Source organism: Vicia villosa, unplaced genomic scaffold (genome assembly GCF_029867415.1).
Source record: "Vicia villosa cultivar HV-30 ecotype Madison, WI unplaced genomic scaffold, Vvil1.0 ctg.000030F_1_1, whole genome shotgun sequence".
Lineage (NCBI taxonomy): Eukaryota > Viridiplantae > Streptophyta > Magnoliopsida > Fabales > Fabaceae > Vicia > Vicia villosa.
The window spans coordinates 872,383-900,361 of record NW_026704964.1 but is presented as its reverse complement, the minus strand read 5'-3'; the positions used below and the strand labels follow the sequence as shown (position 1 = coordinate 900,361).

Here is a 27,979-nt window from a genome sequence, read left to right as displayed (position 1 = left end):
CAGATGCCATCTGGATGTTGGGAATGTGAAGTGAATTAATTGTAGTGACTCTATTGTCATGACTCCATTGTCGTATTGTTGTGATTTGATTGCCGTGACTCCATCGCCGTGACTACATTGCCATGATTGTTTCCGAACTGAATATCGGGATTAGATACGTGACTCAATTGTCGTGACTTCATTGTCATGGCTCGATTGTTGTGATTCCATTAAGGTGACTCAGTTATCGGGATTCCATTATCGTGACTCAGCTGTCGTGATTCCATTATCGTGACTCAGTTGTCGTGATTCCATTATCGTGACTCAGTTGTCGTGATTCCATTAAGGTGACTCAGTTGTCATGATTCCATTATCGTGACTCAGCTGTCGTGATTCTATTATCGTGACTCAGTTGTCGTGATTCCATTATCGTGACTCAGTTGTCGTGATTCCATTATCGTGACTCAGTTATCGTGATTCCATTATCGTGACTCAGTTGTCGTGATTCCATTATCGTGACTCAGTTGTCGTGATTCCATTATCGTGACTCAGTTGTCGTGATTCCATTATCGTGACTCAGTTGTCGGGATTCCATTATCGTGACTCAGTTGTCGTGATTCCATTATCGTGACTCAGTTGTCGTGATTCCATTATCGTGACTCAGTTGTCGTGATTCCATTATCGTGACTCAGTTGTCGGTCTTTTCTGAATTGAGTGTCATGATTAAGTCTGTCTCTTTTTTTTGATTGTGTCGGCATCGTTCGCGGTGGCCGAATTAGATCTTGGAGAGATGATCGTGTCAGTACCGTTCGTAGTAACTGAATTAGATCAGATATATTGTTCATCTGCTGGCACTTGTATCCTGAAAGAGTAGAGTTAGTCTTTATGCAATGTTATGATGCATGTATTATGAATTTCTCAAAATAATTGAGAAACTTGCATGTTATGTATGAATTTATTATGATGTAATGTATGCAATGTATGAATATGTTTATGATATATGATGTCAGAAGATGATTTATCCTTGATTGAGAAAATAAATCTTTGTATCATTGTGATTTTGATGTTTGATCTTGTTTTTGAAGATGCTCAACTGGGGATTTATGAGTTTTGCTTGGGGATGACCAGTAACTTGATGTACCCTGACTGGGGATTTAGAAATATTAATAAACCATGTTTGGAGAAGAGAAGAAGGTCGGGGAAACGACGATGTCAAAGATGTGAACTCTGTTGAGGAGCTCTGTCTTTGGTTGGACGAGTACGTTTGAAGATATCTTCTGTGAGGATTACTCTGTGGGGATATGATCCTGTGAAGTCGACTCTGTGGGGAGGCATGGATGCCGTGAACATTGCCCCCAGTGTTTATAGTAACTGTCATTCCTGGACTTGTATTGATTGGAACACAACGATGAGTATTGATCGAAGCGTTGAACATGTTTTGCATAGTTTTGCCCCAGTTATTAGGGAAATTAAAGAAATTCGCCTCGCGAGGACCTTATGAGATGTGTACTATGGGTGACATGCCCCCAGTAATTATAGACTTAGGATGATGCCCCATGTTGATTGGGAAGTAGCTGTAGATCCACTTGGGTGTATGCCCCTGATTGTTTGGAATCTTGAGAGATTCTTGAGCTTTGACCTGATTATCCCACATTGATCGGGAAATAGTTTGAAACCCACTTGTGATGTATGCCTTTGAATTTTTGGCATTTGAGAGATTCTTCGAATCTTGACTTGATTGCCCCAGATTGTTTGGACAAAATGTGTCATGCCCTTTGTATACGTAAGAGACATGGCTTCTTGGAGTAATATTGTCTGTCGGGATAACTTTCAGTCATTAGTTGTACCCTGTGCAAGTTCTTCTTGTTGTTAACATTTGAAATTATGTAGCAGAATTTGTTTAATAGTGAATTCATGAGATGCAATGCATACGTTTGTCTTGAGTTTTTTGAAAAACATTAAAACGAGAGATGTAAAAGCGTGATATTTGTAAAAACATGCTATTTTTGTAGAAGCGAAATATCGACTCAGCATTTTAGTAAACCTTAAGGAGTCGGGATACCTTTTTGGTGACAGTATGCTTTCGAACTAACCATGCTTCAATTAGGACTTTCAAGGGTTGTAACGTGGCTTGGTTCACGGTTTAAGAAACAAAGGATAAAGGCTCAAAGTTTATTTGTACCCACCCTTCTTCGTGATGATCTTCAGTCCTAAGCTCAGTTAATTCAACTTATGCATTCAGGTTCCAAGAGACTTTTGGATTTGTACCTTTGATAATGACGATGGTTCACAAGCAAAGAGAACTTTTGAGATGGCAGTCACTTCTTCCTTTTGGTAGTCACAACATTGTGTTGTTCAGGAATCTATTGACTTCTCTTTTTTCATCTTTTTGATATCCCTAACTTTTGCCTGAACTGTCTATTTTGAGCTTACAGTCAGCGGGATGCCTTGATTTTTGCCCAAGGCATCTTTTTGATTTTTGACTTAGCAGGCTTTTCTTTGTATATATGTTTTTTCATTTTTCTTTCTTTTTGAAAGATATTGACTGCCTTGCTTAATGATTGATGAACCCTCATTGGCTTTTGATTGACATCTCCAACACTTCTTTGATGTGTGCGGATGAACGCTTGTGCTTGAAACCTTTGTTGAAATGTGTACTGAATGATTCTCTTAAAATAGAATGCACAGCCAAATTAACTAAGGACTACCCTGCCCCAGGTTATGATCAAGGGTTTTAATTAGTACAAGAAAGAAACTTCTACTTCTTAGGCTCAAAGGGGTTGACGAGGGATTATCATCCTTATATCTCCACTGTTTAGGAATTGAAACAATGCCTGTACATCGTCAGCATAGTCCGTTCAAAAGCATATTGTATGAGGTTGCGGTATCATTTTCGTCATCCTCCCTCAAAAGGCTTACAGCTTAGCAGGAGTTGAATATCACAAAATATATGCAAAGTAAAGGCATAATTTAAAATGAGTGATAGCGAAATAATTTATTCAAGACAAACATATGCAATGCACTAATGATGATTATTAAAACAAATAATGTCTATCATAAGTCGAATGTTTAAACAAACAGAATAGAAATCAGCAAATGAAAGTAAAACTAATGATCTGAAAGTCCCTCCTTCTAGCCATCTGTCATACCCCAAAATTTGCCCGATCAGATCTATATCTTCTAATTCATCAAGGGTCAAAATTAAGAGTCATGGGGTTTGACATTCCTATTGTCAAACTCACCCTCTTATAAAATATCCTGAGAAATAAATGGGGCACGATTAACAGGTGTTTCAAGGGTTTCATCATTTGTTAATATCATTTTCCTTTTACTAACATTTGCATTTTTTTAGATTATTATTAGTAATTTTTATTACTTCTAACTATTAGTATTTAATATTATTAATTTTATTATTAATATTAATATTAATATTAGGTGATATTATTATTAATATTATCTAGGGTTATTATTATAGAATTTGTATTTATTATTATTTACTATTATTATTATCTAGGGTTATTATTATGAATTTGATTCCAAATCAAATATCTTGGCATTGAAAAAGCAAGATTGCTGATCAAATTTGGAGACCTAATTGATAGTGTTATAAAAAGCAGAATTGGTTTAAGGGATAGGGGGGCTGGCCGCGGAACTGCTGGCTGAAGAACAGAAAAAAAAATCACATTTTCTTCACATTTTTTTTAATTTCGTTTTCAAGGATTCGCGATTCATAAATGAATTTTGACTATATAATCTTATTGGCCGTGATGTGGTGAGGAGTGCTGGATAATTTAATTTGAGTTACATTGCAGGTTCTGAAGAACACCATTGTTAGGTTTTAGAAGCTCAAAATTGGGATTCGTTCATAGAGGCAAAATTAGGCAAAACTAAGGGTGCCATCGGATTCGTGGGGCTGTTTATAATCGATCTGGAGCATTTGTTTGTATTTTTCGGTGACAATTTGCAGGTTTTGATGGCAAATATATATGGCTACAAGAAAAAAAACGTGGTTGAAGCTCCATCATGTTGCAGAAAAAAAAACATGGAGATGAGGACGCATGAAGGGCTGGGCGCGAAGCGAACCTTTTTTTTTATTTATTTGCGTTTTATTATATTTAATGTGCAGCGCATTTTAAACAAAGAATCGTGTACAGTCTGGATGGCAAAAGGGCGTGGCTGCAACCTGAAGGTCCTGGGATCGATTCCCAGGCTATGCAAGTTTGTTTTTATTATTTGAGTTCCATAGATCCTGTGCACCCACACTCAAGGAGCCTCGTCATGAGCTTTAGATCTGAACCATCAGATTGTCAGCAATACAAGATCCAACGCCCAGGAGGTTGAAGGCACATACTATAGACTCCCAGCCTGCCCACACACAATAAAAACCAGTTTCTTCTATATATTATTTATTTATTTATTTAGTTATCTAGATTTAAAATTACTCAATTATATTTAATTTCATTTATTTATTTGATTAGGATTAGAAATATAATTAGGTTTAGAATAATAAAACTAGGATTAGGGTTAGGAGTATCATATTTTTCCCGATTATTCGATTATTTTGATTAATTTTAATTTTAATTAATATTTAAATCACAAAAAAACCCTATAAAGGTTTATTCGTCCATTAGGGTTCGCCCAATCCCATTGGCCAGTTTTTAGGATTTAATTTGTTACTCGTTCCGGCTAAACCTATTGGTCGCAATGATTAACAATCGATTAATTTAATTAATCAAATACAATAATAAAAACATCAATTCCAACTTCCCTTTTAACGGATAAATGGCGGATGAATATCTATTTCATCCCGCCTTCGAATTAGTCGACTCTCTATGTCGTTCTGGTCAAATATCCAAATAAAGTAATAAAACCCTTAATTAATTCTCTTCTCGACCCGACTAAATCTATTAGTCACATTAGACGAGAGATAAAAATATACATAAATTAAAATACGTTTAATTTGCTGCCCGCGACGATCAATCTATCGATCCGAGTAACCAGCAATGCCCATTAATCCTTTAACTATAATGATCAAACCTATTGATCACTGCAACTAACGGTGACATATTAAATCAGGTTTGTACGCCCAAATCTCAAAATACACTAAACCACGACACTACAGAAATTCACCTCTTCAAATACTGCGATGTTCAAATCTACGACAAGGTAATTCAAAATACCTTCGAACTTCGCATTTCAAAAACGGCGATAAGGCAACTTAAAAGGCCTTCAAATACATTCAAATCAAATTCAATTCTAAGGCGTACAACCCTGTGCCCGAACTACGTTGACTCTGATTCTCCATAAGGAGATACGTAGGCACTTGGATAACCAAGGCGAGTCCCCTTCCCTAAAATCTCAATTCATTCAAATCTCAATTTTCACCCTATTCATTTTTTTAAACCTCAATGATTTAGCCACAAACCTTTGCCTTTAAACACAAAACCTTAGGAAAGGGTTGAGGGTGCCTAACACCTTCCCTCAACCTGATTATAATAACTTACCCCGAATCTCTTAACTGCGTAGGGTTTCCTATTCGCCCTTCAGAATAGGTGGCGACTCTAAAATCATAATTTTTAGGGCAGGTTGCTACACTATCCACAGCATTAGCAGTTACGTTAGGAGTCTCAGGAGGATCAAATTCAATTTCCCCAGCATCGATCATGTCTTGGATCTTGTTCCTCAATGTCCATCAGCTATTCCTATCGTGACCAGGACTATCAGAGTGATATGCACACCTCACATTGGGATTATAGCTACGAGCAGAAGTACTAGGATTCTTAGGGGGATCCTTTAAAGTGATCAACTCTGACTTCAATAGGTGCTGTAATGCTTGAGCCAGTGACATATTGATCTTTGTCAATTGTTTCTTCGGCATGTCTTGCTTGTTTTGACGCCCTTTTTGAGGCGCCGGTGTGGAGATCAGGACTGCCCCAACAGATTGGTCATGGTTACTCCTTTTCTGACGGAAGATTAAGGATCTCGCGCAGCCTGACGAGTAGTGGTTTCAGGAGGTACTGGCAGCTTCAGGCATGAGGGACCTCTGTATTCTCGGTTACCATACTATACATAATGGTATGCTTGCGGCCTTTGCATAAAAATAACATCCTGAGACCTCCTCATTTCATCTACCCCTCGGTGAGATTACCATCATCCTAGATGATATGGCATGCCTACTTCATCTACCTATCAGGGGTACCCTCTTCCGTTTCGGTAGTATGACAAAGGTAGAAGCTCAGGAGATGCTAATTGCTGAGCTGGGGGCTGATTCCGATGACGCCCTTTAGGAGGTGGAGAGGACACGAGGGGCCCACGTTAGGTTTAGCTTCCTATAGAGACAGTATGTTGCGGAGCTCACTGCGGCACAGTAGGCTGAGGGGGACGAGTTGGAGCAGGCTACACATAGAGAGCGGACGTTGAAATGCTACTTCCCATATTTGATAGGCACCCAGCTCTTTGTGGACACGAGCTCATTTTACACAGACGTCGTCTACCTGACGAACTTATCGGATATAACACGTATCCGTGAGTACAACTAGTGAGCGGCTGTACTGGCATACAATTACCACAGACTTGGAGAGGGATGCCTGTAGAAGGCAAGGACAGTTGCGGGCAGCTGTACTCTTTTGGTGGTAACAATCTTATACTCTTCTACTTTTTTATATTTTTTTTATAGTACTTTAATATAACCATATTTTTTTTCAAGGTTGGATACTACAACATTTCTCAGACATTATTGGCTGGGGAGAGGTGCCTACCTACACGGAGGTCATGCCGCGTGTTAGTGCTTTCACCCCCTTATAAGGAACCACATGTCGGATCCTTACAGGCGCGGTCTTGACCGCATGGCTGCCGAGGACATCAAGTACTACTGTCGTGGTGAGCACCGGGAGACGATTCCGTTTGACGAGATAGCTTTGTATTCTGGATGGTTGGCCGCCACCTCGACCATTGTTGTACGCTATCTTCCAGAGCGCGTCATGCGTCAGTTTGGGTATGAGCAGACGATACCTCGCAATCCTACTATCTCAGCTCCTATCGCCATGACTCGCTGGCAGTTAGATGAGGTCTTTGCAGACTGGGAGCATCATATGGTCCCTGAGGAGGCACAGGCGACGCTAGCAGAGTATGATTAGAGCTGTGCCGAGGGATACATCTCCTGGTACTACAGAGTCTCACACCCATACATGCTTCCAGTTGCAGAGGGAGGTCCGCCCAGACCAGCCCACGAGGAGATTCTCCGTGCGCATCAGGCTTAGTTGGACCACACTCAGGATTTTCTTCCTCTGTGTCGTCAAATAGCTGACAATGGCCTCGGAGCCATTGTAGATGATTTATTCCCTAAGGGGACTGCTTATAGGCGTGTGCTGGATGGTATGATCAGGCTGGCAGAGAGTGCATTTCTATACTGTCGACATCGTGCCAGGACCCGTGAGACACTTGACGCCAGGGGTAGAGCCAGCAGAGCCTTTGGTGGACGCGGAGGTAGAGAAGATGCGCAGGATGGTACGCATGATGATATCCGACATACTCAGTAGTTATAATTGATGATGTATTTATATTTCATTTTTGTACGTATTTGATGATGTACTGGACACTTTGACCGACATTATTTATATATCGTATTTTTATTGGTCTACCTATAGTTGTCTTTAAAATGCATTATTGAATCTGAAAGTGTATGTCTCTAAAAATGGAGTTTCTGAATGAAAATGACATGAATTCAAAAAGTAACACTGTTTCGTAGATGCACCTATGGAACACTCTATTTTCACCACATTCCGTATATGCATCTACGGAAGTATTTTTAAACTGAAAATAAGGTGTATTTAACTATGTTTTCTTTTATTTTATACGCTTCCGTAGATGCATCTACGGAAGTAATCAATTTTTTTCAAAATATGGGGTACTTCCAAATGGGCATCTACGGAAGCAGGGGACAAAATTGGAATTTTGCGTGGTGTATAAGAGACCTACGGGGTGGGATGAGAAACTTTTTTTATATGTAGTGTTTAACTAAATTTAATTTTCCACTTTAGTTTCTTAAATAAAAATTGTTACAATTTAATCCTTTAATTTTATTACAGTTATTTTATTTGGTCTCTTCTATTAATTTTTGACAAAAAATAAGGTGATATGGATGTACAATAAGGTTTAAAATTTAAATATGATGAAGTATTTGTACTATAAAGTAAAATTTTCACTTAAGTATGTGCCATAAATATGGTCACAGTAAGATTATATTAAGTGGAAACTCTATTTTAAAGTACAAATGTTGAGTCACATTTGGAACATGAGTGTTACTAAACATCCACGACTTCAGAACTTAACGTTTTTTTGTCAGAAATTGACGGAATGAACCAAATAGAGTAATAGAAGTGAAGTTAAGAGACTAACTTGTGACATTTTTAGTCCCTGAAATATTAAATTAAGTTACGGGACTAAAACATGTATTGAGCCTTTTTTTAGTACATTTATAAGAAACACTCTGAAATTTTATTAAATACATAATTTCGTTTATACCTTTATTAAATAAAATCAGATAACCCATTTCAATGTAAGTGTATTAGTTACATAGACATGTTTCCCAAACAAAAATTTGGAGGGAAAGTTGCAAACACACAAACAGCCACAGACAGTACCTAAAATCTATATATTCACATTTTCTTCTCTTTCCTACATAATTCATATGTTTCTCCCATTAGCATGAGCATGGAATCTCATAACTCTAATAAAGATGACTTCAAGTCATATGCTAGAAAACTGAAATTTCATATTGATTCGAACAAGTTTTCAGAGATTGAAGATTCTTTTGAAATGGAAAGCGAAACTATTGAACATTCACTTGATGCTACTGCAACTGTTAAGAATTTTTTTAATTCTATCAAGATTGTCGAGGAATAAGATATTGAGAGTGAGGAAGAAGGTAGACAAAGAATCATTAGAAATAAAAAACAAATATAGAATGAGAATACAAAGGTGAATTCTAGAGACTGTGTTCACTTAACTTTTAGTGCCTTGTACAGGACTGAAAACCTTCATGAACTTAACAAAGATGCAAAGAAAAAATATCTTTTCAGCCATAAACTTGAAGTTGTGAAGAATGAGGTTATGAATGTGTTGCAAATTTATTAAATATTTTTCAAATATAAATATATTAAATCTTTCATACAAATATTTTAAAGGGGGGGGCAACAAGGGTTCCTTCGTGAGGAACCAATGTTTTTGTTACCTCAAATGGCGGCGAGGATCCCACGTAGGGCAACAACATCTTAATCGTCTCAAAGGGAGGCAAAGATCCCTCGTGGGGATCCAGCGTCTTAATCGCCTCAAGGTGAGGCAAGGATCCCTATATGAGGATCCAACATTTTGATCGCCTCCACGAGGCGGCAAGGATTCCTCATAGGGATCCAACATTTTTTGGTTGCCTCTGAAGGAGATTTTCTTCAGCGACCTTAGGTTTCTTTTAGAAAGAAAGAAGTGACATTAATGCAAATATTTAAGAAATAATAAAGTGGGGAACCTCGTTCAAAACCCTCGTCCCCTCATGAGGTGCAAGGGAAAAGAGCGTGTCCGTAAAAAACAACTTGTCCTTACAAAAGACATAGATATAATACCCGTTTGATAAAAAATAACAGCAAAGCAACAAACAATGATAAAGTAAAAATGCAACACGGGGCAATCCTACTGAGACTTCAGTCTCTAGTCTTCTTGCTCTTATGAGGGGGAGTTTTCCCATTTTGGCGGGCTTCTCCCAAAGACTTTATTCTCGAACCAACCTTTTTGTTATTCACGCCTAAGGTTCAGACCCTCCTAAGCTTGAGACTCTCCACGTATCACTTCCTGGCTATCTCGTGAGCTCCTTGGATGACTATAACTAGCCCGTAAAGGAACGAGTATTTCATGCACAAATATAAAGTAGACAAAGCAGCACCCATGTGATTGAAAATTAACCGCCCTATAATTATATTATAAGAAGATGAGGTGTTTATAACCAGATACAATACCTTGATCTTTTTGGCTTGTTCTCCCAATCCAAAGGTGGTCTTGAGTGTTATGTGAAGGTTTGTATTTCAATCAGATGTATTAATCTAAATATAATTGGATAATTTAGGGAAATAAAATATTCACTAATATTAGGTAATCATAATGCTTTGCTATGAGGCAATTATGTTTTATTGGACAAAGATATTTGACCAAATACTAGTATTACCGGATCCTATGAGATCACATATATAGTAACATAAATATAAAATTGGGAGGTTGTGGATTAGAAGAGAAATTGGGAGGTTATCGATTGGAAAAAATGATCTTAAAAGGGTTGATTAAGTCACATAATGTATGACATTATGGACTTGGTCAATCCTCCTCCCTTCAATCCTATAAAAGATAGAGGTTACATGGGAAACATTCAAAGAGATAAATTCTAATTTTGGAGAGTGTCTCCTTGAATTCTCTTCCTCATATATTTTGATTCTCTGTAGCCATAAAAGTAAGGAGAGAAACTTATTCCCTCCTTCTGTACTGACATACATGGTGATCCAGTTGTTGCTTATGGACCAACACTAGAGGAACGATGCTTGACGTTCTCGAAAATCTCCATTGGAAGTTATAACCTTAGTGGATTCACGCATCAAAGGTATATAATTTTATACTTAGTCCGATTTATATTGAAAAAAGCATGATGATCTAGGGATTAGATGTAAAGAATGTGATTATTAAAATTCCACCATAAGCATCTAAAATCCTACAGAGTGTAGCTTTTCACTAATACTTTCTCCCTAAAGAACCCAACTAGTGATCCCTTGAAATCTTTTAGGTTGTTTGGGTCAAGGCAGAGCCTTTCGAATACATCCCAATAAAGGAGATTTACAGAGCTCCCTTGATCTACCAGAACTCTTCTGATTTCCCAATCATCACACCTCATAGTGATGACCGTGGGATTGTCATTGCGGGGCTGGATACTTGTTGCATCCTTATCCGAAAATGTGATCTCGAACTTTGGCGTCATAGCCTCGCCTTCCTTTAGCTCCTTAGGGAGATCCTTTATATTCGTTGTTTGGTAGGCGTACCTTTTTCGGACAGATCTGGTCTCCCCACCTCCGTCAAATCCTACTGCAATTGTATTGAGTGTATGACGCATGCCATTATCACCCTCTTCCTTGGATGGCTCGTTTCCTTTTCTGGGCCTGGTGCTTCTTGCATCGTCCTGCCCATGGGAGTTACACCCGCCTGACCCTTGGGAGGAATCTCCTTTGACATACTTCTTAAGGTGTTCCTCCTAGATAAGTTGCTTGATATCCTTCTTGAGCTGATGGTAGTTTTTTGTGTGGTATCCTTTAACATTATGAAACTTGCACCATTTTCTAGGCTCAAGTCTAATAACATCTATTTTTGGGACTGAAGGCGTAGAGATATCATGCAAGTGAAAAACTCTTGCCATATTTGTCCACGGCGAGTGTTTAGGGGCGTGAAGTTATCCACAATATTTCTTCTCAGGTCTCATAACCTCTGCTAACGACTATGTTGGCCTTTGGACGTAAGACTCATTGAGGTATCCTGCTTTGAGACCATTGTGAAACACCCTCACAACACATTTCTTTGTTCGAGTGGACGGCTCTTATGGTGGTTTTGTTAAAACAAACGAGGTATTCCCTCAATGACTCTAAGGGGCCTTGTCGAATGTTAAACATGTTGGCGGTGGATATCTTTTTGTGTCGACTGGCTGTGAACTGATGCACGCATTTCTTCAACAACTCTTGATAGTTGGCAATGAAATCTCAAGGGTAGGCCCATGTATCATCACAAAGCCGCATTTTTTAAAGTGACAGACAATAACTTGCACTTCAAGGAGTTGGGCCCTCTGTTGATAGCCATCTGTGTATTGAAGGAGACGACATGCTCATAGGCCTGAGATACTTCATTGACTTGGAGAGAATTCACGAGTACAGTTAGGGGGCCTTCTTGTTTGGTTTACCTCTACTCTAAGTTAAGTGGAACTTGTTTATGGAAGACTAGACATATGACAACAAGCAACACCCTATTTACAGTAATATATTTGCACCTTTACTATTACTAGTATTTCATAACACTTGTGTTATGCTGTTACTAATATTTCATTTGAATCATTTTCGAGCATGGATCCACCATCACTTTCCACGTATCTCTGATTGGGCCTATATGGATGACTATGACGAGACTTTGCCATGTTAATGATCCTTAATCCTACTCAGAGGGAATCCGGCGAGCGAGACATTTCAAGTCTATCTTAACTGCATCGCTATATATGTTATAAACTCCTTATCGTACGAAGATCACCATGAGTCATGCCCATTCAATGAGATATACTTCTACTTCTGATAACTATCATGTGGGTCACGACTAATATAATCACATCTACCTGAGCTAGTCATTCACTGGATTGGGTATCTGCAGGTATTCCTAGAGCCCCCCACTATTGTTGCTCCTCCTTTACTCTGCCACGTAAATGTTGATGAGATATTTGCGAATCATCTAGTTTCAGAGGATATTGTTGTACCCCAAAATTTGCCCGCATCTTTTTTCAAAGAGAAGGCAACAGACTTCTGTCTAAAAATAGAGAGTTTCATATAATCTTGGATTTTATTTCATAAACATCCTGATTTTTATGAATACTCGGTTTTTAGAATTTTTCTTATACGGTATTTTGGTTCGCTGTTGAATTTATTCTTATACAAACGCCAAGTACTGTTTATCACTTCACACATGCTGTTTATTTGAGATTTATTTGCAGATAAATAGTACTGACGCAATTGGTACAGAATTAAATTTTTTGCAGGCGCAGAGTCCGGGATTCAGACTGTACTGGTAACGAGTAAATTATTATTAGTTTTTTGTTTCCCACTAATTTTTGTACTATATTCTATTATTTTCAAAATCTTTTCCCTTCTTTTCAAATCTCTTTCTTTCAAAATCAAATCCTAACTTTATTCTATACATCTCTCTTTTCAAACCCCACCATACACTTTCTTTCAAATCCTACTACCACTCAAATTTTCCTTTTTTGTACGGAATCACTTCATTCCCCAACGTCTCTATCCTTCTTTTCACTCTATAAATACCTCTCATTTTTTCCATAAATTCTCACATCAAATTTCAACTCATCTCTCAAATTTCTACCTCATATTTATTTTCTCTTCTTCCCCGGCAAAATGGCAAAGTGGATGGATACGTGTTTTCTTATGGTCATCACTGTCTTGGTGGTGATCATGTCCTTTTTCTGTCTGCACAGTCCTGAAAAATGCGGACCTGGGTTGTTTACACTCCCAATCATCTATATGCTGTTGTTTATAGCATGGGTTTTTAATCGTCATTTTTAAAGTTTGTCGTATCTTTTGTTTTCAAATAATGTACCGTTTATTTGTCGTACTGTTCATTATATTATGTAATATTTGTACTGTCAGTATTAAATGTCGTACTATCTGTCGTACTGTAGTTTAATTATCCAGATAATATTTTGTGTGTTTTCTGCCAGTTAAATATTTATTTTTCTGTGCCTTAAATATTTTTCAAGGTTATTATCGGTAATTTTGTTCGCGTACAATATATATTATTTATTTATTATGTCTGTGTTTTTCTAACAACTCATGTAAATAAATTTTCACCATTAACACAACAAAAAACAAAAAGAAAAAATTAACTTTAAACTGTTGAATTTTCACTTTAACTGTTACGTTAATACCCGAACAGCCAGTTGACAGTCAAACCTGCTGACAATGCAATTCTCTGTGTTTTGTACCATCAATCAAATCAATCTTTTTGCATTTCAAAATTCCAAGATTTTTGTTCTAGAAGTCTTTTGATAATCACATGATCAGCAGAGACTCAGCACTGCACAAAAATCAGGTACGCTTAACTATCTCCTACACAAACAATCCTTAACTAGGGTTTTTGTTTTTTTCAGGAGAACAAGTTTTTTGAGACCTCAAATGGATTTCATGGACCTCCATATATCTCAAAGTACCACCATACAAATTTTCAAACTTCAAATCGCTCAGACGCACAATTAGCAGCTCAAACAGTCAACAGACGACCAGTTTGACCGTAAAGTCAACAGACAGTCAAAAATGATTTTTTTTGTCAACATCCATATTTTGTCAAAAGATTCATCATTTGATCATTGGTTGATCATAATTCATCAAGGAAAGATCAAAAATCAACAAAACCCTAAGTTTCAAAATTAGGGTTTTCTCCTAAAAAGTCAACTGAACTTTGACCGGCCATAACTCTCTCCTCGTTCATTCAAAAAATTCCAACCAAAGCTTGTTTTGAAGTAAATTCAATTATCTTTCAAATGCAATTGGTCCCATGGTCATTGGATTCACCATTTGAAAAATATGAGCTCAGACATTACAGGTCATTTTCAAAGTCAACAAAAAGTGGTTCTTTGTCAAAGGCCATAACATCAAGATAACTTCTCCAAATGAAAAAAAGTTTCCAAAGTGGCTTGTAGAGGACATCTTGAGGTTTCTAAAAAGTACAAGAACTCCTTCATATGATAAAAATTGAGGGATTTATGCCTTGTTGAAGTTGGCTATATTTTGGGAAAATGCATGAAACCAACATTGATCAAAAATGTTTTTTTTTTCCAAAAAGGGCCAAGTTTTCATGATCCAAACACGATTCTAATGTTGCTAAGGGCCTCCCACGACCAACCTAAGGCCCATAACATTTTTATTTCTTTTTTGGTTTAATTTTATTACATTTAAAGTTAAATTAAAAAAAGAAATGGTGCAAGATAATGTTATGTTGCTTTGATATCAAGCTAAAGCCCTCAAAATTGATTCAACTCTGCCACAAAGAGATGGTATAGCAGGCCTAGAGCAAGAGGGTGAAGAAAATCAAGCCATGGTTGCTTGAATTCAAAGTTTTATATTATTAAAAAAGTCAAAAATTCAACAAAGCAATCAATGCTTCTTAGCTTCAATTTGCAGCACTTCCTTGCTCATAAATAGCTCAAGACACTTCAACAAAAAGGGAGACACGAAATCATTCCCAAAAGAATAGCCACAAACATCAAAAAACTCACAAATATCTAAACACTTGTAATTTTCGTTTCCTTTGTAAAAGCTATTATCAATCAAAACAGATCTTTTCAATCATCTTCTGACACCATTTAGAGGAGATTGAACGTGCTATATGGAAGCCATAAGCCCTGAACCATGGTGTGCCATATTTGAAGCTCAAAGCTTCAATCTTTTCGTTTTCATATTTAACATGCTTAAATGAAGAAACTAACCCCATATTAATGTTCAGGAGGAAATTTTAAGTGGATCTGGGCTGGTTTTGTTTTTTGTTGATTCCATTTTTGCAGGTTATAAGTTCATGCAAATTATGGCGTTTCTGCGAAGCAAATAACGACGGTTTTAACCGCCATAATTTGCATGAAGAAAAAAGCTGCATGGGACGAAGGAAGAAGACGACCACGCGTCCAAGCGTGGTTCGCTGGTCAGACTTGGTCTCTCTCTCTGCTTGCGTGGCATGGTTTGGCTGGCTGGTCAACATTTCAACTCATTTTCTCTCAATTATCATTGGTCCATGCAGGATATGGTGGGCCCAGTCTGACTTTGGTCACCACACAAATCCAATGATTCTCTCTTTCCAAGACTATCATGTGACCTACAATCTGAGCCACTGGATTAATCTAATAACACATCCAACGCGCCAAAACACACAACCACACCATGCTCCCTCAGAATAGCATCACACCAGATTACATATATTAAATATTTTCTATTTTGTTTTTTTTTCTTTAAAAAATTAATTTAAAATAATTTCAAAAATCAAAAAAATATAATAAAAATATTTTTAGGTTGATAAAATATTGTTTTAATTTTTGACATAAAAATATTTTATTTTTCTTAATAATTAAAATATTTTGTTTAATTAATCAATATATCTTCAAATATTTCATTTTAAATATTTTTAAACCATCAAAAAATCAGCAAAAAAATATTTTCTTTTTATTAAATTAAGTTTATGTATTGTAAGCTAATTTTGTACATATTTAGAATATTTTTCTCTTCAAGTTTAATATATATGTATAATTATTTGCATAATTATATGTTAATTAACTTAACAATTTTCAAAACAACTTCAAAAAATCCTAAAAAATTAGTTTTACTTTAAAATTAATTAACAAGCAATATGAACATATTTTAGACTTGATTTTTAGGTTTAAATTTTATTTCTATCTTTTCTCATTTTAATTAAATTAATTATGCATTAATTCTAATTAAAATCAACCATACAAAAAATTCAAAAATACTTCCTTTTATCTTATTGCAATTTAAATTCATAGATAAATGTATAGGTTGTCAAAATCATGTAAATAGCGTAGTTTACATTTCCCGCACAATCGATGTAATAGCGTAGATTTACTTTCCGCATTTTACATTCCCGCACGTTAAATTCCGTACATATAAAACTGCGTGTATGTCAAAGATAATAACTGAAGCGTTAGGTCACTAACTTCAAAGATAAAAATACCTGAATCAAAACACAATCACACTTGCACCTCTTAGGGTAATCCCTCTGTTACTCTTTTCCAAAATCAAAATTCTACTGTTTCAAATACAAATTCAAACTTTTGTTTACATCCGGTAAAAGGAGAATTTTCTAAAAGAAATAGGAAAGGACCTTATAAACTTAGGGTAGATCTCCTAATTGCTTGCTCAAATCAAAACAAACAAATGTCTCATATATCATTGTTTTTCAAAATAAAACTTTCAAAAAAAACAATACTTGGTATATATCCAAACAAGGATCATTACGAAGTTAAAGCTCTTTTTTCAAAACATCTTTCGAAAGATAAAACACTTTGTATACATCTGCACAAGGATCATTACAAAGCCAATTTACAAAGGTATTTTAAAACCACATACAAGCATTTCAAGGCAAGACAAATGATTCAAAATAAGTGAGCTAAGCAATTAAGAGCCCATGGATAACCATGGATACAAAGGGGTGCTAATACCTTCCCTTTGTATAACTTACCCCCGAACCCAAAATCTCTTAAAGGTCTTTTTCTGTTTCTTTTATAAACCTTTCCTTAATTGGATAAAATAAAAGTCGGTGGCGACTCTCTGATTTTCAAAACTCAAAAGCAAAAGAAGAGTCAGTTCGTATCTCTCTCACGAGAGATGGAAAAAACCGAGGGCGACAGATATGTATGTAGTTTGTCAGCTACTCAACCACGTAGTACTAAATATGACTACATTAAATGGTTTCTTAGAGTATCACATCCTTACATGCACCAGATGTAGAGAAAAAGTCACATTGGTCAGCTCATCAAGAGATATTAGAAGAAGAACAGGTTAGGACACACCATGTCGTTGATGTGTTGTCAATTTATCAGTGTATTGTAGTTACTGGGAGTGCAAACATAAAGAGATGAGAGTTTTAAAAAGACATTTTTGAGGAGCCCACTATAGAGACCATGATAGTCGAGACACAATGTGCATTACAATAAAGGAGTTAGAAGATGAATAACAAGGTTGGATATACTCAATAATTAACTTTTTTTTTCCTTATATTTTGATTTGTATTGTGTGAACTAGGGATGACAATTTGACCCATCCCCAATGGGTGCCCATAAAAATACCCACATCGGGTAGGGTAAAAACCCGCAAAATGGGTACGGGCACGGGCACTGATAATTACCCATTTAAATATGCGGGTATGGGTGCGGGCACGGGTACCTTACTACCCACCCCGCCCCATACCCGCACTACATATTTCTATAATGTCATTTATATTATTATGTAAAAAATGCATGTTTCTACATTTTTTAAAAATAATCATTACACAGTTTAATAAAAGTGTTTATTTGTTTCTTAACTCAACAATAACATGCATAATGTTTTTAATATTGTTAAAAAGACTTAAATTATATGATATTTTGTAATTAAATGGTTTAATTTTCCTATAAATGCGGGTAAGCGGGTATGGGTATGGGCATTGAGGTACCCACAGGGTAAGTGTATGAGTATTGATACCCACGCGGGTTTGGGCTCGGGTACGGAGATTTTTTTAAACTGCGAATATGGGGTCGGATACTATAGTACCCTGCCCAAATCCTGCCCATTGCCATCCCTAGTGTGAACGATTTATGATTTAAATTTTGACATAATATATCGTATTTTAATTGAATTTCCATAAGTATACGATTTAATACGATTTAATTGAATAACAATTATAAATACTTTATATAAATAACTTGAAATATAAGATTTATTAAAAAATGTAAAATTACACTCTGATTACTGTCCATGTTCATGCCATGTCTATTGGTTGAATTGCAGCAGCAGCGGCAGGTTCAGGGTTTTTGTTGGGTTTTTGCTTTTCCACTCCATTTCTCCTAAACTCATTTCAACAAACACCTTCAACTCAACTCAATGCCCTGAGCTCAACACAATGCATCGACACCGTCTCACTCTCTTCACCCTCCAACTCCTCGCCAACAACAATCCCCTACGCCCACACCCCACCTTAACCTCCCTACACCCTCACCACCGTCACCTCTCCACCACCCCCTTCCGCCGTCCACCACCAGACCCAAACGACCCTTCCATCCTCCTCAAAGAAGACGGATTCTCCCTATGTTCCCAAATGTGGATCGACAACTTCCGCCATCCCGACAAAATCATCACCAACCTCTCTTCCTTCCTCCGCCGCTTCGAACTCTGGCTCCTCGCCTACCAAAAAGTCACCACCGATGAAACCGGTTCCTACACGCCTCGTAGTTCAATTCAACGGCCTCAACTCGAAGACCTTCTCGCCCTTCGTAACGCTGTTATCGATGGTAATTTCAAATGGGGTTCGCGGCTTAAATTTCATATCAAATCACCTATTGATAAAACCGATTATGAATCCCTTTCCAAAAGAAAAATCAAAATTATATTAACTACCACCCAGCCTACACCTTTTCAAGATAGAATTGTTCAGGAAGTTCTTTTGATGATCCTTGAACCTATTTATGAACCTAGGTTTTCGTCGAAGAGTTTCGCTTTTCGTCCGGGGAGGACGCCGCATACTGTTTTGAGAATTATTAGGAGGAATTTTGCTGGTTATTTGTGGTATTTGAAAGGTGATTTGAGTACTTTGTTGGATGGGGTGAAAGTAGGGTTAGTGGTTAATGCTGTTATGAGAGATGTGAGGGATAAGATGGTTGTTGATTTGTTGAAATCCGCGTTGGTTACGCCGGTTGTAACGAGTAAGGTTGATGATAGAGAGAAGAAGAAGACAAAGAGGAAGTATCAGAAGAAGAGGATTTTGAATGAGGATGAACCTAAGCCGGATCCTTATTGGTTAGACACTTTTTTTGGATTTGCACCTGAGGAAGCTGAGAAGGTTCCGAATTGGGGTCATTGTGGAGTTTTGAGTCCTCTTTTGGCGAATATTGTTTTGGACGAGTTGGATCGTTGGTTGGAAGGGAAAATGAAGGAGATTTATGTTCCTTCCAAGAGTGATGTTATATGGAATAGTCCTGAAGGGGAAGCTGAACAGGGAAACACTTCTTGGCCGGAGTTTGTGCCTACCAGTGGACCTGATAAAACTAGGAAGATGGATTTTATAAGATATGGAGGTCATATATTGATTGGTGTTCGGGGTCCTAGGGCGGACGCGGCTACATTGAGGAAGCAGTTGATTGAGTTTTGTGATCAGAAGTTGATGGTCAAGCTTGATAACGAGTGCCTTCCTATAGAACATATAACCAAAGGTATAATGTTTCTCGATCACGTTCTTTGTAGGAGGGTTGTTTATCCAACTCTTAGGTACACTGCAACCGGTGGTAAGATCATTAGTGAAAAGGGTGTTGGAACACTTTTGTCGGTCACGGCGAGCTTAAAGCAATGCATTAGGCAATTTAGAAAGTTGAGTTTTCTAAAGGGTGATAGGGATCCTGATCCCCAACCTTGTTTTAGGATGTTTCATGCCACTCAAGCTCACACCAATGCTCAAATGAACAAGTTTTTGTCAACCATGGTTGAATGGTATAGGTTTGCAGACAATAGGAAGAAGATTGTGAACTTCTGTTCTTATATCATAAGAGGCTCACTTGCAAAGCTTTATGCTGCTAAATACAAGCTTCGCTCGCGTGCAAAAGTGTATAAGATTGGTGCCCGAAACCTGAGCCGTCCACTGAAGGAGAAGAAAGGACAGTCTCCTGAGTATCAAAATTTGCTTAGGATGGGTCTTGCCGAATCAATCGACGGGCTCCAGTATACAAGGATGTCTCTCGTACCTGAGACAGATTACACCCCATTCCCTGGTAATTGGAGGCCTGACCATGAAAAGTCGTTGCTAGAATACATAAAGTTAGAAGATCCAAAGACTTTGGAGGAGCAACAGAGCGGCATCAGAGAACAAGGTCTTGTTACACCTCAAGATTACATTTCAATGCTTGTTTGGAATTACAAAAGGAATTCTCTTCCTATGGACCATCTCTCCGTAATTAAGAGCAATGAAAGTGTCTTAGGGAGTCAACATTTGCTAGCTGGGTCAAACCAGGATGACCATGGGCACACAAGCAAAGAGGAAGAAACTGATGCAGGGGTGAATGAAGCACAGATGTAACAAAAGGGTTCGTAATGTGCACTCACATATAAATACTTCTTTTTATACTTTTTTATTGTATTTGTTTTTTGAATAAGATTTTTCAAGATTTTTTTGTTCTCTTACCTTCATCTCTTCAAGTGATTTCTCCATCTAACGTGAGATGTGGTAATTAAAGTGTCTTAAAAGAATGGCCACTTTACAAATATAAAAATCTTTCATGTGCTTTTACTTAATAGCTTATGCTTTCAAGAGACTTAGCCTTTGACCTTATATTAGAACATCTATGGCCAAGAGGTAAAGATTTAGATCCTTGCCATCCACCATTCGGCTAAAAAGAGTTAGCTTGCTGCAAGCTGATAGTAACTTGGGTATTGTGGGGTGCTCAAGTCCTGCATCGAGTAGTATAGGATGCTTGATGGAGTAATTAAATGGCATGGTTCTTAACCTTGATAGTTAATTTTTAAGGGAGGGTTCTCCAAGTGCATCATGAATACTATCACAAACCTGAGGGCCTTTCATGTGAGGAAGTATATTAGAGATATTGAGATTGGATTATTCACGTGGTTTCACCTAATAGCGAAGTTTTTAGGAGAGTTGGTCTTGACCTTTACTTCTATTTCCCCTGAGGGATTATCAATTCACGAGCAAGGCTAAGTTTTTCAGAAGTTATCATAAACTTTAGTGCTCTGTGTAATTTCAATTCTCGACTAAAATGCACAAGAGTACCTTGCTGCTATACAATTCACACATGAGGACTTCTGCTTCAGTTTTAAGATTATTTGGTGCATGTAGTGGTTCATCTCTGATTGGTAAGTTCTTGGTTTATCAATAGAAGCCAAAGGAAAGTTTTGCTCTAATTCTTAATTTAGTACTTTCATAGCTATACACCATGATGGTTGATGGTTCACTTGAATGACAGCTACTGTCGCTATGGTGCTATTAGTGACGAATAGTTAATTATATTTTAGTTGATGCCACAACATTCTTTAGCAGTGGTATGATCCTGTTATCACTAGAGGAATTTTCTCTTTGGTTGAGTGCCTCAATCAAACTGGGAGGGGTTGACTGCATAGATTCTAGCATGTCATTGTGCCCAATTCACAGCGGATTCATGAATAATGAATTTGTGTCAGTTTCACTGTGTTGTTCTCTGTAAATGCTTACCAGCCTTTCCCTCCTCTAGTTAGACCTCTCAATCCTTCATCATTCTTTATTTTCTTTTGTCTTTTGGTGGTTCACATTTTATCAAATATCCTTTAGTTCCCTCCTTGTTTTCCCATTGAGACTTGAGATTCTTCAAAATCAGGATGCACACATGTTACTGATTTTGGTTTTCCACTTTCTCTGTTAACAGTGTACCTATCAGTTACTGATTTTGTCATGTGCTTTTGTGGCTTAAATAATTTGTGTTGTCATATTAGTAGCATCCTCATGTCACGATTGACACGATTTCACAATCACATATAATCATGTAACTGCAGTTGTCTTTCATTATTTAGAATTGCAAGTTTTGGAATTAATCAATGCAAAATGCTACACTTTACTCTTTTTTTTTTACATGTTCAATATCCTATACACTTTTTTCCACCCTCTTTTCAGGTCTGTATTACCCTTCACCTTTCCACCAAATTCATGGATGCTTGCCTTGCCAGAGAAAGGACAGAATATCTGAAGACTGGAGTTTTTTGTGCAAGCATCTCATCCTGACTCAGGAAAAATGCAGGGATTACTGCAATCCTTATGAACAGGGGCTAATACCTGATGCAAATGTGAAAATGTGAAAAATTTCCGGTGTAATGTTTAAGAGTCCTACATTGGTTGTTCGACAGAAAGGAGTATTCAATTTTGTATGGAAAATCCAATAAAGTTTGCTCCTTGTGGATTCATACGATAACGCAAGAAGGGAAATTGAACAACTCAAGCAGTATCATCTAATTGGTTATTTGTTCATATGTACTTGTCCCATTTTTTAATGAATTGAGTACATCCTCAACCCTTGGTTCTTGACTATACCTATAATTTTGTAAACTTATTTCTATACGAATAGTGTACTATGAGAAAGAAGCTTACATTATTCGATCTTGTTACTGATCCACCCAAAGGGGAAAATGAAGGAAAGAACATGATAAAAATGCACAGTTTTTGTTTATATATTGTTCATTTCTGAATGTAATCGTCATTATATGCATATACAATGCATTGAACTTGTGTCTTCTAGTTAATTACTTCCGATTAAAGGCCAATTTTACTCCCAAAATCAGGACACATTAGACTCTTATTCATGAGCTATTTTGAGTGCAGTTTTTTTTTTACGAATTAATGTTTTATATGATTTGCTATGCATAATCGGTTCAAAGATTAGATAAAAGGAGATGATTGGGTTTGGCAGATGACATCCGCGTAACATTTTATCGTATCTCTATAATCTACTTACTATAAATCCAACATTTTATCGTATCTCTATAATCTACTTACTATAAATCCAAGGTTGTCATGATGACAACCTTTGGTAACAACCCTAAACCTAATGATGACATGTCATTCTAATATAACACTAATGTTGATGTGTCAACCTCATAAAATTTTCAATATTAATTAAAATTGTCATTATTTATAAACATTCTTAGAATAAAATTTTGAGGTTTAAACATAATATAGACCAATCATGTTGTAACAATTCTAAGTACAAATCCTATATTAAAATAAATAATAATAATAATATAATATTAAAACATCACTATTAATAATTAATAATAATAATAATTTAATATCTAGCTAATAATAATAGTATTATAATAATAATATCGATTATTTTTAAAAATGAGCGATTTTTAATATTCATTATTAATTGGGATATCTCTACATTAAAAAAATCTCTTATTTCTAAAAAATATATAGTCAACTAATAATCAATTATAATTAATAAATAAATATTTTGTTTAAATAATTTATAATCAAGAAGAAATAAAATAAACAATAATAATAATAATAATAATAATAATAATAAAAAATAATAATATTAAGGATAATGATATTAATAATAATAAACTTAATAATTATAATTAAAATAATTAAATAATAATAATAATAATAACAATAATAATAAACAAAGTAATAATAATATTAATAATAAATTATGATTTAATACTCATATAATAATAAATAATAAAATAACTATAATTATAATAATAAAAATAAATATAATATAATATAATATTCAGCTACTATGATTAAATTTTTTATTATTTATAAAAGTTATAATTACTTATCTATTTTGCAATAGTAGAAAATATAAAAAAATCTGAATACAATTTTAATATATATTAATTAAGAAGAAATAAATAAATATTAAACAAAATAAATATTTATGTATATAAATAAATATTTTTTATAAATAATTTATAATCAAGAAGAAATAAAATAAATAATAATAAGGGTTTACTGGATATGTACTGACAGTGTAAAACAGTTTTACACTGTCATCCAATAGAAAACAAACAATTTACCATGTCATTAAATTTTTTTAAAGATAAAAGTGTGATGGAATTGGATACATGGTTGTGATTGGTTGACAGTGTAAAACTATTTTACACTGTCATTGCATCACCCATTTTCTCTAATAATAATATATTAAACTTTTATTTCTATATGTTCTATATTCTACAAAAAATATTATCCATTTTTATTTCTATATGATGCAATGTCAACTAATATATATATATATATATATATATATATATATATATATATATATATATATATATATATATATATATATATATATATATATATATATATATATATATATATATATATATATATATATATAAAAAATCATCAAATATATTATATTGACACTATATTAATTATTAATAATTACTAATAATAATAATAACAATAATAACAAGAATAAAAATAAAAAATAATATAATTATATCTCTATATTTTAAATAATATTATATTTTATACAATTTATTATGTAACCAAAAAAATTGTCAAATTATTATTTTTAATTATTTTTTAAAATTTAAATCTCAATTCACATAATAAAAGCATTTTAATACCATTATAACTTCTATTATTATTGAATATTACAATTTGTTAAATTGTTTTTTTAAAGAAATTAGTAATAATATAAAATTCATATAGCACTTTAAAAAAAAACTATAATAATAATAATAATAAATATTTTATGAGATTAACTTTTTTATACAATTCAATATTTTAAATATTGTAACTCATATTATCATTAAATATTATAAATTTTAAAATACTTTTCTATTTTATAAATTAGTAGTAATAATAATAAAATGTTCAACTACCACTTTAAAAAAAATAATGATAATAATAAATTATACATCTAATAATAATATTAATAATAAAAAAATGTGTACAATTCTATATTTTATACAATTATATATTCACCTTCCAATTTTCTTATATATTATACAATTCTATATTTCTTTCAAATGTAACTCAAATAAATTTTACTTAAAAAAAATTCTCAAATAAATTTGCTGTTAGTTTTTATAATCCAATTAAATAATATATTTTACATAAATAATTTACACATCCTTATAATAAATACAACTTATTAAAATAAAAAATACATAACTTCAAAAAATATTATTATTTTGATATTTTAAATTTATTTTTCATTTAAATATTACTCTAATTCTAATAATAATAATAATATATTTTGGTGTAAATGATTATAAATCTATATTTATCTCTTTTCTATTCCATAACTGATAACCACCTACCACTATTTAATTTTTTTGTTTTGTTTTTTTTATCTCTTTAATTCATCGTTAAAATTGTCGTAAGATTTTTATTTTTTTTAATACTTTATTTATGTTTTTCGATTATCATTTTTTCATTGATTGATAGAATTAAAGAGTTTTAAAATATAATAAATCATAATAATTATATTAATAATAGTATATGAAAACAGTTATAAAATATTATGTCATTTTATATTCGTACACACATTTTTTTTTGAACCAAATATATATTAATTAAAAAAATCACAATACAAACAAGGCAATCTTAACAGATTCAGCCATCAACCAAAGGACCCTATACCATTAGATTTGCAATGTGCAATCTAATTTTCCTATCCCTCCAATTTCTATACACTATACTATCAATAATTCTTTCCACTATATTGTTCTTGTAATTATCATTATTGAACACACAAGCATTCCTATACAACCATGTTTCATGGACAGTTTCTGTAATAGCCATTTGAAATAACCGGGCTCTCCAACCTTTACCTTTTGCTCTAGCCATAATCCAATGCAAATCCGTACTCCACGCTTGGGGAGTGTGATCAATTTCAAGCGAATTTAAAACCTCTTTCCAAACACATGCAGTATTGATACAGGAAAAAAATATATGTTCAACACATTCCTCCTTCTTGCCACACATACTATACACAGTGTCACTTATAATTCCAAACCGAAAAAGTTGATCCTTTGTAGGAAGGTGCCCATGACATAACAACCATAAAGTAATCCTAGCCCTCGGCCTTGCTAGGTTATGCTTCATCAGATTATGCCACTGAACAGTACTATCCTCTATCAAATTATAATAGACTTTCCTCATAGAGAATTTACCTATAGCAATCATATGATTCCAATCCTGTTGCATTTTCTCAATCAGCACCCTGCCTTTAATAATTTTCTTCAGAGTCCAGGTACAGCTCTGACCAATGTCCATATTCAAGATATTCTTACCTTTAAGATAGACTTTATGAACCCATTGGATCCATAGACTATCACTCTTTTTGCATATGTTCCAAAGACACTTCAATAAAGTCACTTGATTCCAAACTGTTAGGTTTATTAGCCCTAAACCACCATGCTTTACCGGGCTACACACTCTACTCCAGGCTACGGGGCTTTTCCTGCTCATATCCGATTTCCCAGTCCACAAAAAAATTCTACATATGGAGTCAATTCTGCTAATCACACTGCCTTTGGGAGAGGAAAGTTCAACATCCAGTATTGGGTGATAGACCCAATAACACTTGATCTTCCTCTTACTGTTCTCATCCACACTTCCATAGAAAGCATGACACTTCCTTGGATTAAAGATCAAGCCAGTTGCTTCAGAGAAATTGCTAAATGTTTTCATCATCAAATCCACTGAATCTACATCTCCCCTGCAGAACAACAAGATGTCATCAGCAAAAGCCAAATTTGTCAGAGCCAACGGTTTACACTTAGCATGATGGTGGAAATTTGGTTCCTTTTGCATCTTTATCAAACATCTATTGAGGTACTCAATCATGATCACAAATAGAAGTGGAGAAACCGGGTCACCCTGTCTAATCCCTCTTTTTGCCCTCACAGTATTTGTTAAATTCCCATTCACCTTGAATACATAAGAAACAGTAGAAACCAGGTTCATAATCCACTCAACAAAGGTGTTTGGAAACCCCATTTCCTTCATAATATCCTCCAAAGCTCTCCATTGAACCATATCATAGGCCTTTTGAAGGTCTTTTTGGAACATACATCTTGGTGTGCCATTCTTCCTTTCATAGCCTTTTAAAAGTTCATAAGCTAGGTGTATATGATTGTGAATATCCTGCCCAGCAACAAAAGCAGCTTGATTCCTATTTATGATCTCAGGCAGAACAGTCCTCAATCTAGCTGTTAAAATCTTTGATATAATTTTTAGGAACACTGTACACCCTGCTATAGGCCGATAGTCTTTGATACTTTTAGCACTATCTCCCTTAGGAACAAGGGTTACAACTGTTTCATTGAATTTTCTATACATTATCCCTGTTCTGAAATACTCATATACTGCAGCCACAATCTCTTTTTTCATGAACAGCCAACAACTTTTAAAGATTTTCGCACTGAACCCATCAACACCAGGTGATTTATTATCACCAATATCTTTGATGGCATCTTCAATTTCCTTATGAGTAACCTGACTCACTAAGAATTGCTTGTGATGCACCCCAATTTGGCCCCCCTCTCGCATAGCTTCAATATCAATATGTTTCATGCACTTTGCACTATCTCCCATAAGGCTGCTATAAAACTGAACAACCTCTTTCTCCATATCTTCCTGGTCAGTCACAAGTTCTCCCTTATCATTCTGCAGGTATTTTATACAGTTTCTATTGTATCTAGCTTTAAGGTAAGCAAAGAAATACTTTGAGTTCTCATCTCCATGTCTAATCCAGTTTATCTTTGCCCTCTGTACCAATCTTGCCTCCTCATGATCATGCAGTTTGACCAACTCTTCAGACAAGGTCTTTATTCTTCCAATAATGTTGTTGTCCTGCCTATTATTCATTAATTCACTTTGGGCTTTGTGCAGACTGGCTCTTGTATCATTAAGCTTAATCTTCACGTTTCCAGCTTGCTTGCTAAACCTCTTT

The 27,979-nt window shown here is 35.1% G+C and overlaps 1 protein-coding gene across 2 annotated transcripts; it reads left to right on the top strand.

Annotated features, from left to right (window-relative positions):
- Positions 1 to 10,465: 10,465 nt before the first annotated feature.
- Positions 10,466 to 22,726, top strand: LOC131622464 (nuclear intron maturase 2, mitochondrial). 2 transcript variants are annotated; one of them, XM_058893499.1, is made up of 3 exons: positions 10,466 to 10,618; positions 18,321 to 20,602; positions 22,177 to 22,726. In XM_058893499.1, the coding sequence occupies exon 2, from the start codon at positions 18,433 to 18,435 to the stop codon at positions 20,593 to 20,595; it is 2,163 nt and encodes a 720-aa protein (XP_058749482.1). In that variant the 5' UTR covers positions 10,466 to 10,618; positions 18,321 to 18,432; the 3' UTR covers positions 20,596 to 20,602; positions 22,177 to 22,726. The 2 variants fall into 2 exon arrangements, with proteins under 2 accessions (XP_058749482.1, XP_058749483.1); XM_058893500.1 differs by having other exon boundaries at positions 10,468 to 10,618; positions 18,324 to 20,602.
- Positions 22,727 to 27,979: the final 5,253 nt, after the last annotated feature.

Coding starts and splice junctions, on each gene's coding strand:
- LOC131622464 (XM_058893499.1), top strand. CDS start 18,433: ATGCATCGACACCGTCTCACTCTCTTCACCCTCCAACTCCTCGCCAAC.